Source organism: Rhinoderma darwinii, chromosome 1 (genome assembly GCF_050947455.1).
Source record: "Rhinoderma darwinii isolate aRhiDar2 chromosome 1, aRhiDar2.hap1, whole genome shotgun sequence".
NCBI classification, from domain to species: Eukaryota; Metazoa; Chordata; class Amphibia; order Anura; family Rhinodermatidae; genus Rhinoderma; species Rhinoderma darwinii.
In genome coordinates, this window is record NC_134687.1 from 557,444,855 (window position 1) to 557,466,341 (window position 21,487).

General features: G+C 42.5%; 1 protein-coding gene across 2 annotated transcripts in view; it reads right to left on the reverse strand.

Moving 5' to 3' along the window:
- CERT1 (ceramide transporter 1) overlaps positions 1 to 21,487 on the reverse strand; it is a 79,567-nt gene that overhangs the window by 29,019 nt on the left and 29,061 nt on the right. For both annotated transcript variants that reach the window (XM_075838431.1, XM_075838440.1), the window contains exon 3: positions 21,138 to 21,254. In XM_075838431.1, coding sequence (XP_075694546.1) covers positions 21,138 to 21,254 — 117 coding nt within the window. The remainder of the gene's footprint in view (positions 1 to 21,137; positions 21,255 to 21,487) is intronic.

Sequence of the window (21,487 nt, forward strand, 5' to 3'; positions counted from 1 at the left end):
TGGGTGTCGGACACAAACCGATCACATACGGATGACCTATCCAGTGAATAGGTCACCAGTTGTCAGAACATGGAAAATCCCTTCAAAGCTTTGTGCAGTGCAGCACATAAAACTGCATATTTAATACATGTGACTATCACAAGTCTGCCTCAGTTACAGCGGTTTTTTTGCTGGGGAAATTGGCCTCCTATGGCACAATATCTGAACCTTCTATCTACTTATTATTGGATTATATGGGGGAGCCTGCCATGTAAGAAATTAGTTTGGTCTCGTGCAAGAGCAGATTGGGGCAGGGCTGCGCATGTATGACGACATGTATGTACAGAAAGCACAAGAAAAGTATAAATGGCCGCATATATAATGCATGGATGTGCGATTTCTATTTCATGAATCTTTTCTTTCCGGAAACAGGGAACAGCACATACTACACTCTAACAAACAGGGATTTTCAGCCGCATTGAGTGACTAGGATTTTTTTCAATCCCATTTACAACAATGGCACATCTGGCTGCTGTAGCTGAAAACGCACAGAAGAGGTTTTATGTTAAGGTTCCCATAAACCAGTATACACAGAGGTCAGCAGGCAGGCTGAAGGGTGGCTGTTGCTTTTCCTTTGACCCCTGCGATACTGAAAATGCATCATTTCCTGAACTTTGGCTGCCGATTCAGTGTTTCTTAAAGGAACAGTGTTACCACAAAATTTTTTTTAATATGTTAAAGATGTTAGTGCTTTATTAAAAACGTTTGGATTAATTTGTGTGTTTGTGTTACTTTTTCTTATTTTTACACTTTTTCTTCCCTATGGGGGCTGCCATTTTTTTTTCCATTTCTGTATGTGTCGATTAACGACACATACAGACATGGAATACGGCAGCTCCAGTCCCATAGGGACTGCGAACGGGGCCCGTTCCATCCACTAACATGTACGCCGCTGTGTGGGAACGGCGCATGCGCCGCTCCCACACAGTTCAATTTGAAATGCGCGCCGTCCGGCGCCATTTTCCTGTGGACCGGAAGTCGCGGCCGGACAGTAAGATTACTACTTTCGGTCGCGGCTTCCGGACTTGTGCACATGGAGCAGCGGCAGCAGACGGAGCGGATGGACCGGAGGGAGCGGCGGTGACTGGAGCAGGTAAGGGATTTCCATGTATGTTCGTGTTTGTGTGTGTGTTTACTACTGTATGTAAACCTTCTACACTGTGTGTTAGCTCAAAAAATGGCGACAGTGTAGGAGGTTAGACCGTTCAAACCCCTCGTTTCTCCCGGCACTAGCCAGGATAAAGGAGGGGGGGGGATGCTGAGAGCTCACTAGAGCGAGGGCTTTTTACCCAATTTTGCAGCATAAAGCAATGTGGTTGCTTTACCACATGCAATGCTGCAATTTTCGGAATGGCTCCATCTAGTGACCAGCAATGGGAAATATTATAAATTAGAATCCAATTTATAATATTTCCTGACTCGTGAAAAAAAAATAAAAAAAAATTAGAACAATGTTTAATCACCCATACACTAATTGTTTAACATAAAAAAATAAAATCATGTTTTGCTGGCAACACATTCCCTTTAAATGCGCTGAAGACAGTTGCACGGCCTCTGCATAAATAGAGGTCTAGTATCTGCTCCCGAGTGGCTACAGGAGGCCAGCTGTACCCACACACACACCACACACACTATGGTTAAATGTATTGGGACACCTAAAGGAGTTTTTAGGACATCCCATAGGCATTAATATGGAGTAGTCTCCACTTTGTGGCAGTGTTGATATGGTTCCTAAAAGCTTCCACTCACAGTTGATCGTGGAATATCTAGGAGGGAAGACATTTAATTGACTGACTTGTTGCAATGGTGTCATCCTATTACAGTACCACGCTGGAATTGGGAGCTCTTGTGGAAGCAGCTTGAAAAAGGTCATGTGAGGGGACTGAAATATAGCTTGTCTTTGAAACATGGAATAAACCACATCTGTTTGACATCAACTTCTGGAGTGCTGCGGTAATTTCTGCATATATCTATAGGACCGTTGGATCTAGGTCGGGATCGCATAGCACCAACATACAATTACGAAGTGCTGCTTATTTCTTCTACTTTTCTAGAGAACTATATATATATATATATATATATATATATATATATATATATATATATATATATATATATCTCACAAGAAAATGGTGACAGCACTCTGCAAACTAACGCCACCTAATCCACTAAAACTAAATAAATATGCATTACTGCTGAGACTTACAATAGGGAGGTTCTCAGCACGCATTTTGATCAAATTGTGTGAGCCCACCTGCCATATACATACATCTCTTTTAAAGGGTAGAGAATCTATAAGAATACCAACCAAAACAAAATGTGGTACATAACTGAATACTTGCCTACTTTAGAGAAATTACTTGTGTGCACCGCGTTATTTTCAGACATATGCCCCATCCCTTAAAATATAGGTCGCTTCCAAAAACCCCCCCTAACCTAATGCTCTTAAACACATAACCATGCCGCTTCTCATCTGGTGTGGTCATTGAGCCATTGGTGATTCGGTGATGACAGCTGAGACTGGCATTTGTCCACGATGCCTACACCAGAGCGAGTGCGTACTTGCGCATACACACAAGCTCAGACTTCGAGGTATTCCCATCTTAGACATTTATGGCCACTGCATCCAGGCAGGGAAATCAGTGTACCGGAGGACAGAAATAGCGGAAACAGACAGGCTACGTGGTTTTCGTTACTCCTTGTAGAAGTGAATGGGAGTCATAACGAGTAGGACAAGGTCGGAGGACACGGTCTAGAGATGTTTGGGTCCTAGAGGTAGGACTCACACCTATAGCATACCATGTGGATATGGAATGAATGTCTAAAACAGGAATATCCCTTTAATTTAGACAGGCAGCAGATAGACAATAGTCCTGCTGCCCTTACGGATGTCAGAAGGAGATTATTAGCACTTGAGTATTACAGTATCTATCTTGGAGAAAAGTCAGTTAGGATCAGACATTCAGGAGAAAAGCTGATTAAGAACTACAGTCAGATGGAAGAATGACGCACATGCCAGAGACTGGTATAGAAGTAGTACAGAAACTAATGCTTAAGGTTCCTAACACAAGTGGCTCAGAAAACCAGAGGTTCTTAACATCTGTGCCTGACCCAGATAACACGTGAATCCATGTCTCCACTCATGCCATCGTACAGGATGCTAGGGACATACAGTTTTGAACTTGGCGTGGTTTATTAGGACTAGAATTGACCCTACTATATCGAACACATGGTCAGAAGACTGGAGCTGGTATTTAGTAGAAGGGTATGTTCACACGCGGAGTCAAAAATGTCTGAAAACACAGAGCTGTTTAAGGGAAAACAGCTCCTGATTTTCAGAAGTTTTTTTTAAACCATTCGCAATTTTTGTGGCGTTTTTTACAGCCGTTTTCAAAACAGTCTAGGAAAAACAGCTCCAAAAACATCCCAAGAAGTTACTGCACTTGTTTCGCGGCTGTTTTTTTTTTTTTTTTACACGGCCGTTTTGAAAAACGTCGTGAAAAAAACAGCCCGTTCTGCTTCAGATTTTTCGGCCTGAAAAACAGCCGAAAATAGCCCGTCTGAACATACCCTTACCACATTTACTATGAGCCAAGCAAGCTATATCGCAGACATTTTTCAGATGGACTCCAGAACTTGACACTGAACCTCAGCTGCTTTATCAGATGCCATCTTCACAAAACCAGCAGCACGTGTACATTGAGAAACCTCCGGCTCATAGAGAGTCACATGTTCAGCGTGAGTCATAGCTTGGGAAATCCTGTAACTGAATTTACACCACAGAACTCGTCCCAGCCGAATGACAGGAAGCAACTGCTCCTTCTTTACACCCTTTTCAGATTACATACACATTTGATTAGTCACACAAACAATATAACCAAGAACAATGAACGGAGACTTTGGAAATATCGGACTAGTAAGGCTTCATTCATATCTGAGTCAGGGCTCCGTTCCGATGTTCCGTCAGAACGGAGCCCTGACAGACAAACGGAAACCATAGGTTTCGGATTCCCTCACCATTGATTTCAACGGTGACAGATCCGGTGCCAATGGTTTCCGTTTGTCTCTGGTGTGCAAGGGTTCGATTGTTTTGACGGAATCAATACCGTAGTCTACTGCACTATTGATTCCGTCAAAACAATGGAAGCCTTGCACAACTGAGGCAAACGGAAACCATTGGAACCGGATCAGTCACCATTGAAATCAATGGTGATGGAAACGGAAACCTATGGTTTCCGTTTGTGTCTGTCATGACTCCGTTCCGGCAGAAAGCTCAGACGGAACGGAGCCCTAGCGCAGATGTGAATGAGGCCCTAACACAGGAATGTTGTAAACTCATCGGAATGGGAACTTCTACAGCTAATTCAAGGAAAAAAAAAAAAAAGAAGAGAACCCAAATGACTAACAAATCAAGTACCAGGATAGGGTGCAAGTTTCTACTATACACCTCATCTAGATTAGGCCTCTTGCCTTCCTGTATAGATAGTGAGGTTGTAGGGGGAACTATACTGGATCCAGTGTGCAAATGAACCTCTACTGGGCTACATGCACACAATGCGGATTACGTGCAGATTTGCAAATCCGCAACGTTACACCAACAAAACAAAGACGCCGTAAAATACTCATTTACACGTTGCAGAATTTTTTCTGCACCTAAATTGACCTGTGGTGCAGATTTTAAAATCCACAGAAAGCCAATATCATGCATTTTAGTCTCAGAATTGTATCTAAAAAGATCGAACATAAAAATCCAAACCTGTTTTCGCATCAGAACGTAAAAACCACATCTAAAACGCATAAGAAATGCAATATAGATTGCAGGTTTTACCGGTGAAATTACAGTACCTGCGGACTTAGTGTATTTTCTACATCATGTGCATGTAACCTTAGGCCCCATGCAGACGCTGCAAATTTTGTTGCAGAAATTTCTGCGATTGCAAATCTGTTTAATTCATCCGAATGCGGTGGTTTCTGTAGCGCATGGATTTCGCCAACAGAATCTGTAGGGTGTGCTGGGGGCCTGAGGCTTTAATCCTCAAAGGATAGAAACGCTGCAGATTTTCTTCAGTGTATCCGCAGCAATTCTGCTGTAAAATCTACAAGTGTTGTGTGGATTCTGCTGCAAATTTCACCCCTTCTACATTTCCAGCACAAATCCGGACGGAAAAGCCGCTACATTTGCAGGAGACCTTATAGGAATTTCTTCCGGAAATGTTCTGTAGGGAGTTGGGCGGGTAGTGGCAGAACTGTACAGAATAACTACCCACCTCTGTAGAGTATTCGCTGTAATAGAAAGATCCCCAGATTGTTGCTGAATATCCAGTGGACAGGGAAATCATTGAAGAATTTAACTTTTCCCTGGTCCATTATATGAATCGCTCATGTAGGGGGCAATTCTAAGTAGTATTACTGTATATACAATTTCTTAATATTTATGTAGGTTCACAATATACAGCTAAATATATAAGTGCAGGCGATCTATCGTTTACATAAGGCATAATATACAAAGTATTCTTCGGATCCTGATCCAGGAGGTTTTGGCTAGATCGTTTGTCGCGATTTGTAAATGTTCAGCTATTCACAGCATTACTGTGTTTTTGCTGTTGGGCTCATACGGTTGAATCTCTCTAAACCTGAAAATAGGCAGCCTCAGCAGAAGTGGCTAACCGGGATTAAGTTTAGTGTCTGTAGCAGATTATAGAGATTAGCATAATGTTAAATCGATAAAACTACATCTGTAAATTGAACCATCACAACCTAGGAATAACACGCGTACAAAATACAAAAACAGATTTTTTTTTTATTATGAGAATTTGTCTGGGGTTATCCGGTTTCAGTAAATTAACGTCACAAATGTTCTATGAGAGCAGTCTTCAGGCGGATGAGGAACGCTCATCACAAAAGCACTCAAATGAGCACTTCTGCACCTTAGTTTCAGCAACGGGGTGGGGGGGGGGGTGGTGTCAGAATCTGGACCCCCACCGATCCAAACTTCTGATGTGTCTGATATAAAGAGTTTCATGGAAATGCAGTCACTCTTTAATTGCTCACAGTTTTCAAGATCTCGGCTTATTATTCAGTAGAAACATTCATTGTTTATTTCCAATGGATAAAATTCAGTCCATGGTCATGTGATGGACACAGGTACACAGGTGCACAGCTCGTTACAGTTACAGTAGATTTATCAAAGCTGTGTCTAACGATCCCATCACCTGTGTGACCATCACATGACCATGGACAGAATTTATCCACTGGAAGTAAAGTATGAATGTTCGCACTGAACAAGCAGAGTTCTCAAAAACTACAGGAATTAATAGAGAAAGTATATATCAAATCCATATACAATAATTTTGTATAATTAGATTGCTGAAACTAAGCTGCCTCCCTTTCTTTTTTTTATACAAATTAATTTTCAATTTTCTTACGAAATACACACAAAAAAGGTAGTAAAATCACAAATAAGAGTAATCCCCATCCCCCCTTCATAGAGATTCTTATTAGCAACAACATTCTTTAATAATATTTAATAACTATAATAAAACTGTATTATACAGAGGGTTGGAGCTACCCCTTTAACCCCTTCCCTCTTTGGCCACTTTTGACCTTCCTGACAGAGCCTCATTTTTCAAATCTAACATGTGTCACTTTATGTGGTAATAACTCCGGAATGCTTTCACATATCCGGGCGATTCTGAGATTGTTTTCTCGTGACACATTGGACTTTGTTACTGGCAAAATTTGCCCGATACATTCAGTATTTAATTGTGAAAAACACCAAAAGGCTTAGAACTTTAGCAGCAATTTCTCACATTCTCAAGAAAATTTCAAAAGGCAATTTTTTTCAGGGACCAGTTCAGTTGTGAAGCGGCTTTGAGGTCCTTATATATTAGAAACCCCAAATAAGTCACCCCATTTTAAAAACTTCACCCCTCAAAAAATTCAAAACAGCATTTAGAAAGTTTAACCCTTCAGACGTGTCACACAAATCAAAGCAGAGGTGACATTTACAAAATTTCCTTTTTTTTTTTTGCAGAAATTCATTATTAATCCATTTTTTTTTTGTAACAGAAGGTTTTACCAGAGAAATGCAACACAATATTTATTGCCCAGATTTTGCAGTTTTTAGAAATAACCCGCATGTGGCTCTAGTGCGGTAATGGACTGAAACACAGGCCTCTGAAGCAAAGGAGCACCTAGTGAGTCTTGGGGCCTTCTTTTTATTAGAAAATATTTTAGGCACCATGTCAGGTTTGAAGGGCTCTTGCGCTGCCAAAACAGTGGAAACCCCCCAAAGGTGACCCAATTTGGGAAACTAGACCCCTCAAGGAAATTATCTAGGGGTATAGTGAGTGTTTTGACCTTACAGGTTTATTGTATAAATTATTGGAAATAGGCCGTGAAAATTTAAAATCTACATTCTTTCAAAGAAAATGTAGGTTTAGCTAATTTTTCTCATTTACACAAGGACTAAAAGGAGAAAAAGCCCCACCACATTTGTAAAGCAATTTCTCCTGATTAAAACCGTACCCCACATGTAGTCCAAAATGGCGGTTTGGACACACGGCAGGGCTTAGAAGGGAAAGAGTGCCATTTGGCTTTTGGAGCTCAAATTTAGCAGGAATGGTTTGCGAAGGCCATTTCACATTTGCAAAGCCCCCGAAGGGACAAAACAGTGAAAACCTCCCACAAGTGACCCCATTTTGGCAACTACACCCCTTGAGGAATTGACCTAGGGGTGTAGTGAGCATTTTGACCCCACAGATGTTTCATAGATTTTATTAGAATTGGGCTGTGAAAAGAAAATAAAACTTTTCTTTAATAAGATGTAGCTTTAGCTCAAATTTTTTCATTTTCTCAATAAATAAAAGGAAAAAAAAAAAAAAAGAACCACAACGTTTGTAAAGCAATTTCCCCGGAGTATAGCAATACCCAATATGTGGTCATAAACTGCTGTTTGGGCACACGGTAGGGCTCAGAAGGGAAGGAGTACCATTTGGCTTTTGGAGTGCAGCTTTTGCAGGATTGGTTTCTGGGCACTATGTTGCATTTGCAAAGTCCCTGTGGGACCAAAACAGTTGAAACCCCCCACAAGTGACCCCATTTTGGAAACTACACCCCTCAAGGTATTCACCTAGGGGGTGTAGCGAGCATTTTAACTCAGCAGGTGTTTTGCAGAAATTAGTGTGCCCTCGAAGTTGCAGAGGGAAACATTTTATTTTTTCCATAGATATGCCAATATGTGGTGCCCAGCTTGTGCCACCATAACAAGACAGCTCTCTAATTATTATGCAGTGTTTCCCGGTTTTAGAAACACCCTACATGCGGCCCTAATCTTTTGCCTGGACTATCGACAGGGCTCAGGAGTGAGAGTACCATGCGAAATTGAGGCCTAATTATTTGGCAACTTACACAGTATTGGTTCACAATTGCAGAGGCTCTGATGTGAAGTAATAAAAGAAACCCCCAGAAGTGACCCCAAATTAAAAATTTTCCCTAGATGTGACATTTCAGTGGGAAATAGGTCGTGCCCAGCTTATGCCACTGGAGACACACCCCAAAAATTGTTAAAAGGATTCTCACAGGTAGGGGGGATTCACACGAGCGTGATTTGGCAGCGTGTAGGGCGCGTGGTTTTCGCGCGGCACGCAATGCCCTATAGAAGTCTATGGGGCAGTACACACAGTCCGTGTATTTTGCGCAGCGTTTGTTCGCTGCGCAAAATACGCGACAGGTTCAATAACTCTGCGTATTTCACGCATCACGCACCCATTGAAGTCAATGGGTGCGTGAAAACCACGCATGTCGCACGGAAGCACTTCCGTGCTAACTGCGTGTTTGCGCAACAGCTGTCAAAAGGATGAATGGAAACAGAAAAGCACCACGTGCTTTTGTTTCCAAGCATCCAAACGGAGTGTCTTTGCGAGGAGCGAACCCCGACAACCGAAGCTAACTTGACCGGGTTCGGCCAAACTCGTTTTGGCCGAACCCGGCCAAAAAATTTCCGGTCCGCGACGTCGGGAGACATTCACTGTGCATGGTGCTGAAAGAGTTAAACTGTTTCAGCACCATGGACAGTGACTTGTGATCCCAAAATACATGAACCTGTAAAAAAAAAAAAAACGAAGTTCTAACTTACCGATTACTCCTGTCTCCTTCCTGCAGTCCGACCTCCCGGGATGACACTTCAGTTCAAGTGACAGCTCCAGCCAATCACAGGCTGCAGCCAATCACAGGCTGCAGCGGTCACTTGGACTGCCGCGTCATCCAGGGAGGTGGGGCCCGATGTCGAGAGGCGCGTCACCATGGACGCGTCACCAAGGACGCGTCACCAAGGCAACGGCCGGGAAGTTCTCGGTAAGTAGGAACTTTCTTTTTTTTTTACATGTTTTTCGCTGTTGTGTTCGGCATTCACTGTCGAGGGTGCTGAAAGATTTAGCTCTTTCAGCACCTTGGACAGTGACGGGCATCGACAAGCCTCATCTCTATGCCGGCTGCGCGAAAATCACGCAGCCGCGCATCAGACACGCATGACACACGCAGCTGTCAAATGGTTTTTGCGCTCGCAAAACGCCGCGTTGTTTGCGTGCGCAAAAACGCAACGTTCGTGTGAATCTGCCCGTATGGCGATGGCATATATGTGGAAGTATATAGCTGTTTGGGCACGCTGTAGGGCTCAGAAGGGAAGGAGCGCCATTTAGCTTTTGGAGCGTGGATTTTGCTTGGTAGTAGTTTTGTTTGGAGTTTTACTGGTGTTTCAGTTTATAATGTGGGGGGGGGGAACATGTAAGCCGGGCAGAGTACATCAGGGGCATAGTCAGGTGGTATAATAATGGGGTAAACAATAAAATGATCCATAGAGGAGTATTACGCTGTGACAATTCTTTCTGCACAGGCTGGTGTCACACTGATAAATGTCCTTACTTTTCTCCCATTTGGTCCACACTCTGCACCTTTGCAGTTTGAGGAATTTTGCAGGGAAGTTTTGTCCTGGTATAATACGGGCGCCCTCGCTACCAGCAGATATGTTTGGGCCCTCCCCTTACTGGTTCCCTAATTTTAGTGCCTTGATAATTCGCCTCTTGAAAACAGAAGAAATGTTCCCCTCAGGCCGGCACAACTGCATATTTTTTTTCCTGACTTATTGGAGCCTTAACTTATTTTTTTTTCATAGACGTAGTGGTAGGAGGGCTGTTTTTTTGTGGGACGAGCTGTAGTTATTATTGGTACCATGTTGGGGTACATGCAACTTTTTGATCACTTTAACTTGCCTCCCAAAAAAAAAGGTTATCAACAAAAAACAAAAAAACAGCAATTCTGACAGTTTTTTTATACAGCGTTCACCATGCGTTATAAATTACAGGTTACCTTTATTCTGCGGGTCAGTACGATTCCGGCAATACCTAATTTATAGCACTTTTTCTGTTTTACAACTTTTTGCACAATAAAATTACTTTTCTAAAAATAATGTATTTTTTCTGTCGCCAAGTTGTAAGAGCCATAACTTACATTTTTTCATCAACGGAGCTGCAGGAGGGCTTGTTTTTTGCGAGACGAGTAATAGTTTTCAGAGGTACCATTTTTGGATACATGCGACTTTTTGATCACTTTTTATTTAAATTTTTGTAAGAAAGTGACAAAAAAAAAAAAGGCATTCTGGCATTGTTTAGGTTGTTTTTACGGCGTTCACTGCGAGGGACAACTAACAATATTTTTATAGTTCAGGTAGTTACGGACGTGGCGAAACCAAATCTGTATGGTTTTATTATTTTTTTTACAATAAATGACTTGATAATGGAAATAGGGCGATCATGTTTTATATTACTTGAAACTTATTTTATTTACTTGTCTTTAGTCCCACTAGGGTACTTGAAGTCCAACTGTTTGATGTTCTAATACATTGCACTACCTATGTAGTACAATGTATTAGAACGGTTATTCACTGGCAGCAAGCCAATCAGGCTCCGGTCGGGGCCTAATCGGCTTCCATAATGGCAAACAGGAGGCCATTGTTAGTCCTCCGGTTGCCATAGTAGCAGTCGCCAGCCTTGCCATCGCATGGCAGCCTGCCGATTTGCTACAAACCACTTTGATGCAGTGATCGCATTGGATCACTGCAGCGAAGGGGTTAATGGCAGGAATCAGAGCTAGCTCCGGTTCCTGTCGCTACAGTGGGGTGTCCACTAACATACAGCGGACACCCACTGCTGAAGACGCCAGCTCAGCTTCTGAGTCGGAAGCTGAGCCGGAACCATCTTGCCGATGGTACCGGAAGCCTTTTAGGCCACGCCGCCGAGCAGGGCATAGGAGGATTCCGTTGCTGGCAGACCGGGAAGTATTAGGCCTCCGATCGCCTTTGCAGCCACCGGCAACCCAGCGATCACGTTGCTGGAGTGCCAGTGTCTAAAATCCCCTCACAAACTGCGATAATCTATTGACCGCAGCACCTGAGGGGTTAATCGGCCGGATCGGATGCTAGCTCAGGTCCTGGCAGATACCTCAGGGTGCCAGCTGTAACATACAGCTGTCACCCGGTGGGGATGGTGGGGGCTCAGCTCCTGAACCCGCACCATCACCGTGACGTAATGCTACTGCGCTTTGCGGGAAGACCTTCCAGATTGCGCCGTATATATACACGGCGCATGTCGGGAAGGGGTTAATGTAATTTAGATAGACAAAAAATATATATATAAAATAGTCCTTAGAACTTTTCACACTATTAGGTTCAGTCAATTCTGCTGCTGGGATCAGATTGCCGATTATATGATTGCTTTGTTGTTGTTTTTTTGTTCAGATAGGGGGCAGTACATGGCACATTGAGATTTGGCCTGAAGCAGCACCAAGGAGTATACTGATACGTTAGGCTTGTATCCCGCCAGCTAACTTGTTTGATTAAGGGAAAAGGCAGCGTGGAAGAAGTAAACTGATGTGGGCTGTTGGGCAGTTACCAAAAACATCTGAAAATACAGAGCTGTTTTCAAGCGAAAAGAGGTCCTGATTTTCAAGCGTTTTTTTGTAGAAACTCACATTTTTTCACGGCATTTACGGCCGTTATTGGAGCGGTTTTTCAAAGGAGTCAATGAAAAACGGCTCCAAAAACGGCCCAAAAGTGACATGCACTTTCTTCGCGGGCGTCTTTTTATGTGCCGTATTTTGACAGCGACGCGTAAAATGAAGGCTCGTGGGAACAGAACACCGCAAAAACCCATTGAAAGCATTTTTCAAGCTTGTTTGTAGGCGTATTAGGGGCGTTTTGTCAGGCATAATTCGAGGGGTAAAACGCCCGAATTACGTCTGAAATCACTGCGTGTGAACATACCCTAACGAATTACAAGCAGATCTACATACCAGACCCAAGTATCTATAATAATTTATTGATGCATTATTGGAAATGATAGCCAAGCACACAGATCGTTCAAATATCTTCGTTTACGGCAAAATAGAAACGTACGTGGGTGATGTTGGTTGTATTGAGTGATCATAACTATAATTGCCCAGTTTAAAAAACACAAAACAATTTAAAAAAACCACTAGTACCCTTTATTGTTGATGAAAGTTAATCATTTATATGTAAAAACTATTGCACTAAAGCGTACCTAACTTTTCAGATTAACCCCTTAATGACCAGGCCATTTTGCTCGTTAATGACCAAGGATTATTTTTTGTTTTTTCACGGTCGCATTCCAAGAGTCGTAACTTTTTTTTTATTCCGTCGACATAGCCGAAGGGCTTGTTTTTTTGCGGGACGAGTTGTATTTTGTAATTGTACCATTTTTAGATGCTTATAATATATCGATTAACTTTTATTAACTTTATTTATGGAGAGAATTGAAAATAAGCAGCCATTCCAACATTAATTTTCACGTTATAAATTTACGCCGTTTACTATGCAGCGTAATTAACATGTTAACTTTATTCTATGGGTCGGCACGATTAAGGGAATATGTAAAAGGTTTTATATGTTTTTACGTTTGCACAATAAAAACCTTTTTAGAAAAAAATAATTACTTGTTTTTGCATCGACCGCATTCCAAGAGACATAATATTATTTTTCCGTCAATGTGGCCGTATGTGGGCTTGATTTTTGCAGGCCAATGTGTAGTTTTCATTAGTACTATGTTGGGGTACATGGGACTTCTAGATTAACTTTTATTTAATTTTTTATGGGGGGGTGAATAGGAGAGAATTTTGCCATTTTTTGCGGGGTTTTTTTGGACGCCGTTTATTCGGCGGTTTAAAGAGGCTCTGTCACCAGATTTTGCAACCCCTATCTGCTATTGCAGCAGATAGGCGCTGCAATGTAGATTACAGTAACGTTTTTATTTTTAAAAAACGAGCATTTTTGGCCAAGTTATGACCATTTTTGTAGTTATGCAAATGAGGCTTGCAAAAGTCCAAGTGGGTGTGTTTAAAAGTAAAAGTCCAAGTGGGCGTGTATTATGTGCGTACATCGGGTCGTTTTTAATACTTTTACTAGCTGGGCGCTCTGAAGAGAAGTAACATCCTCTTCTCTTCAGAACGCCCAGCTTCCGAGAGTGCAGATCTGTGACGTCACTCACAGGTCCTGCATAGTGACGGCCACATCGGCACCAGAGGCTACAGTTGATTCTGCAGCAGCATCAGCGTTTGCAGGTAAGATCGACTTACCTGCAAACGCTGATGCTGCTGCAGAATCAACTGTAGCCTCTGGTGCCGATGTGGCCGTCACGATGCAGGACCTGTGAGTGACGTCACAGATCTGCACTGTCAGAAGCTGGGCGTTCTGAAGAGAAGAGGATGTTACTTCTCTTCAGAGCGCCCAGCTAGTAAAAGTATTAACGCCCCGATGTACGCACATAATACACACCCACTTGGACTTTTACTTTTAAACACACCCACTTGGACTTTTGCAAGCCTCATTTGCATAACTACAAAAATGGTCATAACTTGGCCAAAAATGCTCGTTTTTTAAAAATAAAACCGTTAGTGTAATCTACATTGCAGCGCCTATCTGCTGCAATAGCAGATAGGGGTTGCAAAATCTGGTGACAGAGCCTCTTTAATTAAAGTGTTCATTTTATTGTTCTAGTTCTTACGATCGCGGGGATACCATATATGTGTATGTGTTATTTGTTTTGGCACTTACTAAATAAAACCACTTTTTGGGCAAATAAAATCAAATAAAACAACTTTTTTTTTTATGACTATAAATGGTTATTTTTTTTTTCCACAAACTTTATTTAACCGCTTTACATTTTTATTTTTTTTAGTCCCACCAGGGGACTTCACTATGCCATCTGCTGATCGCATATATAATGCTTTGGTATACTGTCAGTGTAAAACTGACAGGCAATCTATTAGGCCATGCATAACAGGCATTTGCTGAAGACAGACCTGGGGGTCTTTGTTAGGCCCGCGGCTGCCATGAAAACCAGACGGCGACCCGCGATTTCTTTGCGGGGGCGCCGATGGGGAGACAGACGGAGGTCCTCCCTCTGTCAAACACATTAGATGTCACTGTCGCTATTGAGAGCGGCATTTAATGGGTTAAACTGATGGAATCTGAGCACGCTTATATTCCGGCAGTTGCAGCAGGAGCCAGGCGGTGTATAACAGCCGTGCTCTTGCCGCTAATCGCGTGTGTACACTGTCAGTACCCGCGCCATCACAGGACTGATATATCCATCGTCCTGCGTGAACTAAGCAGCTGCAGAGGACGGACATATCCGTCCTTCAGCGTTAAGCGGTCATGTCTGTACATGAGGCATAAGAGTATTTATGCCCATTATATGATTTGTATCCTGCATATTTTTTTTGTAAGCAGTTTTCCCCTCTGCAGACTCTCTAATTCAGAGTTTTCTTTGAGCTACTGGGTGGAGCCTAACTGCTATTATGTATTTTATGTGTGCAGTGCAGAGAAGAGGGGAATCCTGCTCTATATATAGATGCTGAAGCAGCATGGATGAGATTATACAGCAGTACAGACCAGTGTAACTGAAAATCCAGCACTGGGTGTGAGATATAACACTTACTAGGAAGCTGCAGCACGTCTGTTTTCGCACTCTACTCCCCCCCTCTCCATAGACTTAAATGAGCAACAAGTCAGCCTCTCTCACTCTGCTCCTGCTTCCTTCTCCTCTCTATAGACTTCTATTGGCAGGCAGTGATTAGACACACCCTTACCTTCTGCAATCTGTTTCCTCTGCTCTGAAACTAGGGACATATTTTACTTAGAGGCTCTGTCACCAGATTATAAGTGTCCTATCTCCTACATAATGTGATCGGCGCTGGAATGTAGATAACAGCAGTGGTTTTTATTTTGAAAAACGATAGTTTTTGACCAAGTTATGAGCAATTTTAAATTTATGCCAATTAGTTTCTGAATGACCAACTGGGCGTGTTTTTACTTTTTAGCAACTGGGCGTTGTACAGAGGAGTGTATAACACTACCCAATCAGCGTCATACACTTCTCATTGTTCCAGCCCAGCTGCTTTCACTGCACAATCACACTGTGCTGTGTAAATGAATAGTGTATGACACTGATTGGTCAGCATCATACATTCCTCTTTACAACGCCCACTTGGTCAGAAGTTAAAAAAACGCCCAGTTGGGCATTAAGAAACGAATTAGCATAAATCTAAAATTGCTCATAATTTGCTCAAAAATTATCGTTTTTCAAAACAAAAACCACTGTTATGTACATTACAGCGCCGATCAGATTATGTAGGAGATAGGGCACTTATAATCTGGTGACAGAGCCACTAATTCTTTATATCTTAGTCTACTTGTGGTCTCCAAGATACACATTCTGGAACCAAAACCAGGAGCTGGATATCAACCTCATATTGAGATCTACGAGGCCTAAATAGACAGTCTCCCTAATAGCAGACAAGGCACTGAAATTCTGAGATGTGTGTAGAGGAACAATGCACTAGAGCGGTGTTTAAAGCAAACCGGTCACCTCTGTTAGGATATGTTCACACGGCAACGCCAATTACGTCTGAAATTACGGAGCTGTTTTCGCCTGAATTTCAGACATTTTGACAAGTGCACGCGTTTTTCGCAGCGTCTTTTACGGACGTAATTAGAGCTGTTTTTCATTGGAGTTAATGAAAAATGGCTCCAATTACGTCCCAAGAAGTGACATGCACTTCTTTGAGGTGGGCGTCTTTTTACACGCCGTTTTTTTGACAGCGGCGCGTAAAAAAAAAAAAAGCCTGTCTGCACAGAACACCGTAAGACCCATTGAATTCAATGGGCAGATGTTTGCAGACGGTTTGGAGCAGTTTTTTCAGCCGTAATTCTACCCTTATACTGCCCTCACTGAGCTGCAGCTCATGAATACACTGGACTGCTCTCTAGCAGCAGGCTGTAAAGACTAAAAAGTTATCCAAAGAGTCTACACATTAGCACATAAGTGACAATGCACTGAATTTAGTGTCTATGTCACTACTTTAGGTTGTCCACAATGGAGCGAATACTCCTAATATACTACAAGTCGATGGGTACTTTTATAATACACTTCGGCATAGCCTAGCAGGCATTCACTACAGGCAGACCTGGGGGCCTTTATTAGGCCTCCGGCTGCCATCGGAGACACAGACACTCGGCGATCTTATCGCCGGGTGCCGGTGGGAGCTCCTGCCAAAACAACTCCAATGCGGCACACACTATTGAGCGCTGCATCTGAGGGGTTAAACGAGTGAGATCGATACTTCTATCGATCTCACACGTTTGAGCAGGGACGCCCCCAGCCCTCAGCTACATCTGGTAGCGGAGAGCAGCGAGATTTGACAGCTCCCTGCTGTGTTTACTTATTCTGATTCAGCCCCGTAAAAAGGCTTATGCATCAGAATAAAGCCCATTAGTGGCCGCCGTGAAAAGGCGTATTGGCGGTCACTAACGGATTAAGTATGAATCATGTTGGTGCTATATCAAAGCATGTTAGTAATATAGGAGCAGCAGTACAATACAGGCAGTCCCAATGTGACATGCTACCAAAGGTCAATGTGAATCCAGACATGCACTTTGTCCGGCAAGATTCTGAGTTGGAAGGAAAATGATCCCATAAAAGCGTGGACTATCTATGTTAAACCTGTTGTAACGTCCTGGGAGACTAGAGTCAGCCTGCCTTGTGTTGCTCTACCCCCCCCCCCCCCCCACATATAGTGATTATATTGACACAGCAGGAAACCCAAGTACATAACATTTGGGCTCAGTGCATTATTCTGCCCTGATAAAACAAGGATGCGTGGTGTATATATTGTAATAAACTGTAACATTATACCTTGTATTTATCTCTGGCAACTCCGTACTATCACAACCTGCAGATCTGTAGTGCATGGATTGCTGACATTTTAGAAACCATTTGTTCCATTACAGAAATCTCTGCTGCGTGCGGTGCAGGATGACACTGCAGATTACAGATCAATAATGCTCATGTGTTAGTGAAGTAATGGCATGGCGAGACAAAGAATGGCTTACTGCAGCGGCAAGTCATAGGTGAAGGAATGTTATGCTCTGTCAACATCAGATTTTGGTCCTATTTTAGCAGGTACGTCTGGAAAGCTTACAATGTACATGCGAAACAGGTGCATAAAGCTCCATAAGCACAGCCAAGGCCAAAAGATGGTCCTTTTGCCCTCACAGGCTAGTATACGTTAGTATACTTTTTTTTTTTTTGAGGCTGGAATAGCATAGAAGACTACACTATCATTAGCCTTTCATGACTTATACTTTAACCCCTTAATGACCAGCCTATTTTAAACCTTAATGACCAAGCCATTTTTTAAGTTTTTCCATCGTCGCATTCCAAGAGCTATAACCTTTTTATTTTTGCATCGACATAGCTGTATAAGGTCTTGTTTTTTGTGGGACAAGTTGTATTTTTTAATAGCACCATTTTGGGGGACATATTTATTGATTAACTTTTATTAACTTTTTTTCGGGGGCGGGGGGGGGGGGGGGAATAGAAAAAAACCTGAAATTTTGCCACTCTTTTTCGCATCTTAAATCGACACCGTTTACCGTGTGATATAAATACCACAACAACTTTATTCAGCGGATTGTTGCGATTGCAACGATACCAAATTTGTATCGTTTTTGTATGTTTTACTACTTTTACACAGTAAAAACGCTTTTTTTTTTTTCTAAATTTGTTTTTGTGTCTCCATATTTGAAGAGCCATAATGTTTATTTTTTCGCCGATGCGGTTGTATGAGGGCTTTTTTTTTTTGCGGGAAGACTTGTAGTTTTTATTGGTACCATTTTGGAGTAGATGTGACCTTTTGATCACTTTTTATCACATTTTTTTAAAGTCAGGATTCACAGAAAACAGCAATTTCTCCATAGTTTATAAAAATTTTTACTTCGTTCACCGTGCAGGTTAAATAATGTAATATATTTATAGTGGGGGTCGTTACGGACGCGGCGATACCAAATATGTGTAACTTTTTTTTACTTTTTTTTGCTTTTTTAATAGTAAAGCATTTTGTAAGAGGAAAAGCTGGGTTTTTTATTTTTTTTAACATTTTTTGTTAAATTAACTTTATTAAACTTTTTTTTTTAACTTTTTTACTAGACCCTCTAGGGGACTATAATATGCGATTCTGCGATCGCTATTATAATACACTGCAATACTTTTGTATTGCAGTGTATTACTGCCTGTCCGTTTAAAACGGACAGGCATCTGCTAGGTAACGCCTCCGGCATGATCTAGCAGGCATTCGCTCCAGGCAGACCTGGGGGCCTTTATTAGGCCCCCGGCTGCCATTAGAGACACAGTCGGCGATCGTATCGCCGGGTGTCGGTGGGGGAGAGAGGGAGCTCCCTCCCTCTCTCCAAAATCACTCAGATGCGGTGCACGCTATTGTGCACCGCATCGGAGGGGTTAAACGGGTGAGATCGATACTAATATCGATCTCACCCGGCAGAGCAGGGACGCCCCCAGTCCTCAGCTGCCTCTAGCAGCGGAGAGCAGGGAGATTTGACGCTCCCTTCTCGGTTTACTTTCTCCTGATGCAGTGCCGTAAAAAGGCATATGCATCAGAATAAAGCCCGTTAGTGGGCGCCGTTAAAAGGCGTATTGACGGTCACCAACGGGTTAAACAAGTACCACAATAGTATATTGGTGACATATGATAAACGGATGCTTAATAGTGACATCTGTCACCCATAGACTATAATGGTATAAGCTTAACGGAATCAAACTCCGTTCACGACGTATCCGTTTAACAGATAACATTAAATTCTGTTGATTTATACCACTATTAAAGAAGCACTCCTTTTTTCTTTTATTGCCCCTCCATTTGTACATTGGTGTTTCAGTGGGGCACTGTGTGTAGAAATACTTAACGATCCCCGCATCGTGTCGTTTTCGGGTCCAGCGCCGCCGACGTGATCTTCCCTCTGAACGGTCTGGAATCGCTATGCTTTACAGAAAACCGGAAGCCTGGCTCCCTTAGGAATGCATTGAGAGCCTGGCCTCCTGTTTTCTGAAAAGCAATTGACCCATAGACTATAACGTGTCAGTGTGCGGTCAGTTATACACTCAGACATTGGTCTGAATAAGACCTTCATTTTTGTTCATACGACTGGGTGGGTGCACATGGTAGGCTGCATTGCAGTAACTTGATGCGACATCATGCCAATAAACATAGGACTATAAAACTAGAATAGCCTCATGTATCAAACCTGTAAAGCATTGTTACCCATAGAAGCCAGAGCTTACTTTACCACAAGGCTCTGTAGAACGAAACCTGTCCTTGTCCGAGGGAAACCAGGACGCTTTCTGGGGAGGTTGATACACAAGGCCGCGTGCTGCTTATAAAAGTGGTTGTTATTTCCTCATAACACAAGTTTCTTCTCATCCATCTAATCCCCGCCAGACTATCCTGCTCATCCAGTTTGCAGAGCCTTGGGAAGAGAGCCAAGACTGCTCCTTTTAGACACAAGTTTACATGATGCTCATTGATCAGAGACTGAAAGCAAAGTCCACAAGGATCTTATGCTGGAAGGGGAAAAAAATCTGGGATATTTGTGTCAAACATCTTGTATCCACTACTTGACCATTCACTGCCAACACAACATGCACAGACACCCACGGCCGCCTCCTTTCATGCCATCATTAACACACTCGAAATCAGATTTATCTTCTGGAGAGTTCGTACGACAAAGTCCAAATACTCAACATGAACACGTGTCATCCCCTGTCCTCGAGTCCACAGGTCAAGCCTTTCACAGTCTCAAATGCTTCATAGCAATTCTATACCGACTAGCACAGAAAACACACAACACAATGGCCTCACGCAGAGAAGCAGTCGCCAAGTGTTCCCCTAAGAAGTAAACATAGGGGAGTGTACAGGACTTCTACACAATACTAGGGATTACTTGATCATTTTAGAATGGTCTTCTAGAGGAGGTTGGAGTGCTGAAATTAAGCTGACCGTAGTAACGGGACAAATATTTGTTGAAGCAAACACGTACGACCACATTCTTTGAGAAAACAAGAGACTATCGACTGAACCTGTGAACATTTTAATCTGCCAAGCAGGTGGTCAGTCAAAACACGTAGCGCGACTGGATAATATAGAAAGGCTGCCACCCACCTCCTACAACAGATTTGTCGTGTGCAGCTTTTTAATTAGTCGAAATTTGTTAAAAAAAAAAAAAAAAAGAAAGAAAGGGGAACAGGCCATAGTTTATAGTCCGCTCACCAATTTTAATGTGTGGGAAGAATGATATTTGGAAGAAGGCAATGGTTTTGGCACATTGAAACACGAACCGCTCACGGGTGGCTTGAGTGTGCAGTCTGTTGTCTCACGGACCAAGTCAATAAAAAAAGGCAGAGACTGTTCCGTCAAAAACGGCCCGGTCCTATTTTTGATGGAACGGCCACATGGTTCTGTTAAGAGTCATGTGCATGGCCCCATTGAAATGAATGTGTCAGGGTGCGATCAGTTAAAAAAAAACGGATAGCACCCCGATGAAAACAACTTACCGTAAGTGGGCATGAAGCCCAAGAACACCCCTTTTTACATTGGTCCATGAGGGGACATGCAAACTAGAAGGCTGCTTTAGCTCTAGCTTTTATGTGTAGTAAAGACTAGATGTACTACATTACCTTGTGCTGCTCAATGGCATCTATCCAGCGCTGCCTGTGGTTCGGGTCCTGTGCACGGAGGTACCACACACTGTCATTAACACTGATATCAAAACGGCATTCATCAAATTCATGAGGCTGAAAAATAAAAATTTGAAAAATTAGCTAAATATAGAAGCAGAAATAACCAATATCAGAAACCAATTTGTTAACAAAGGAACAGTTCTGTACTCTCCGCCATATGGTTCACGCTACTGCTACCAGCAGAATTTTTTATAGCCATGCTTCGACAAGTGCGAGACCAGATTTTCACAAAGATGCAAACTTTCAGGCAGTATTCACATGAATACCAGTTGGGAGAATTGTCTGAT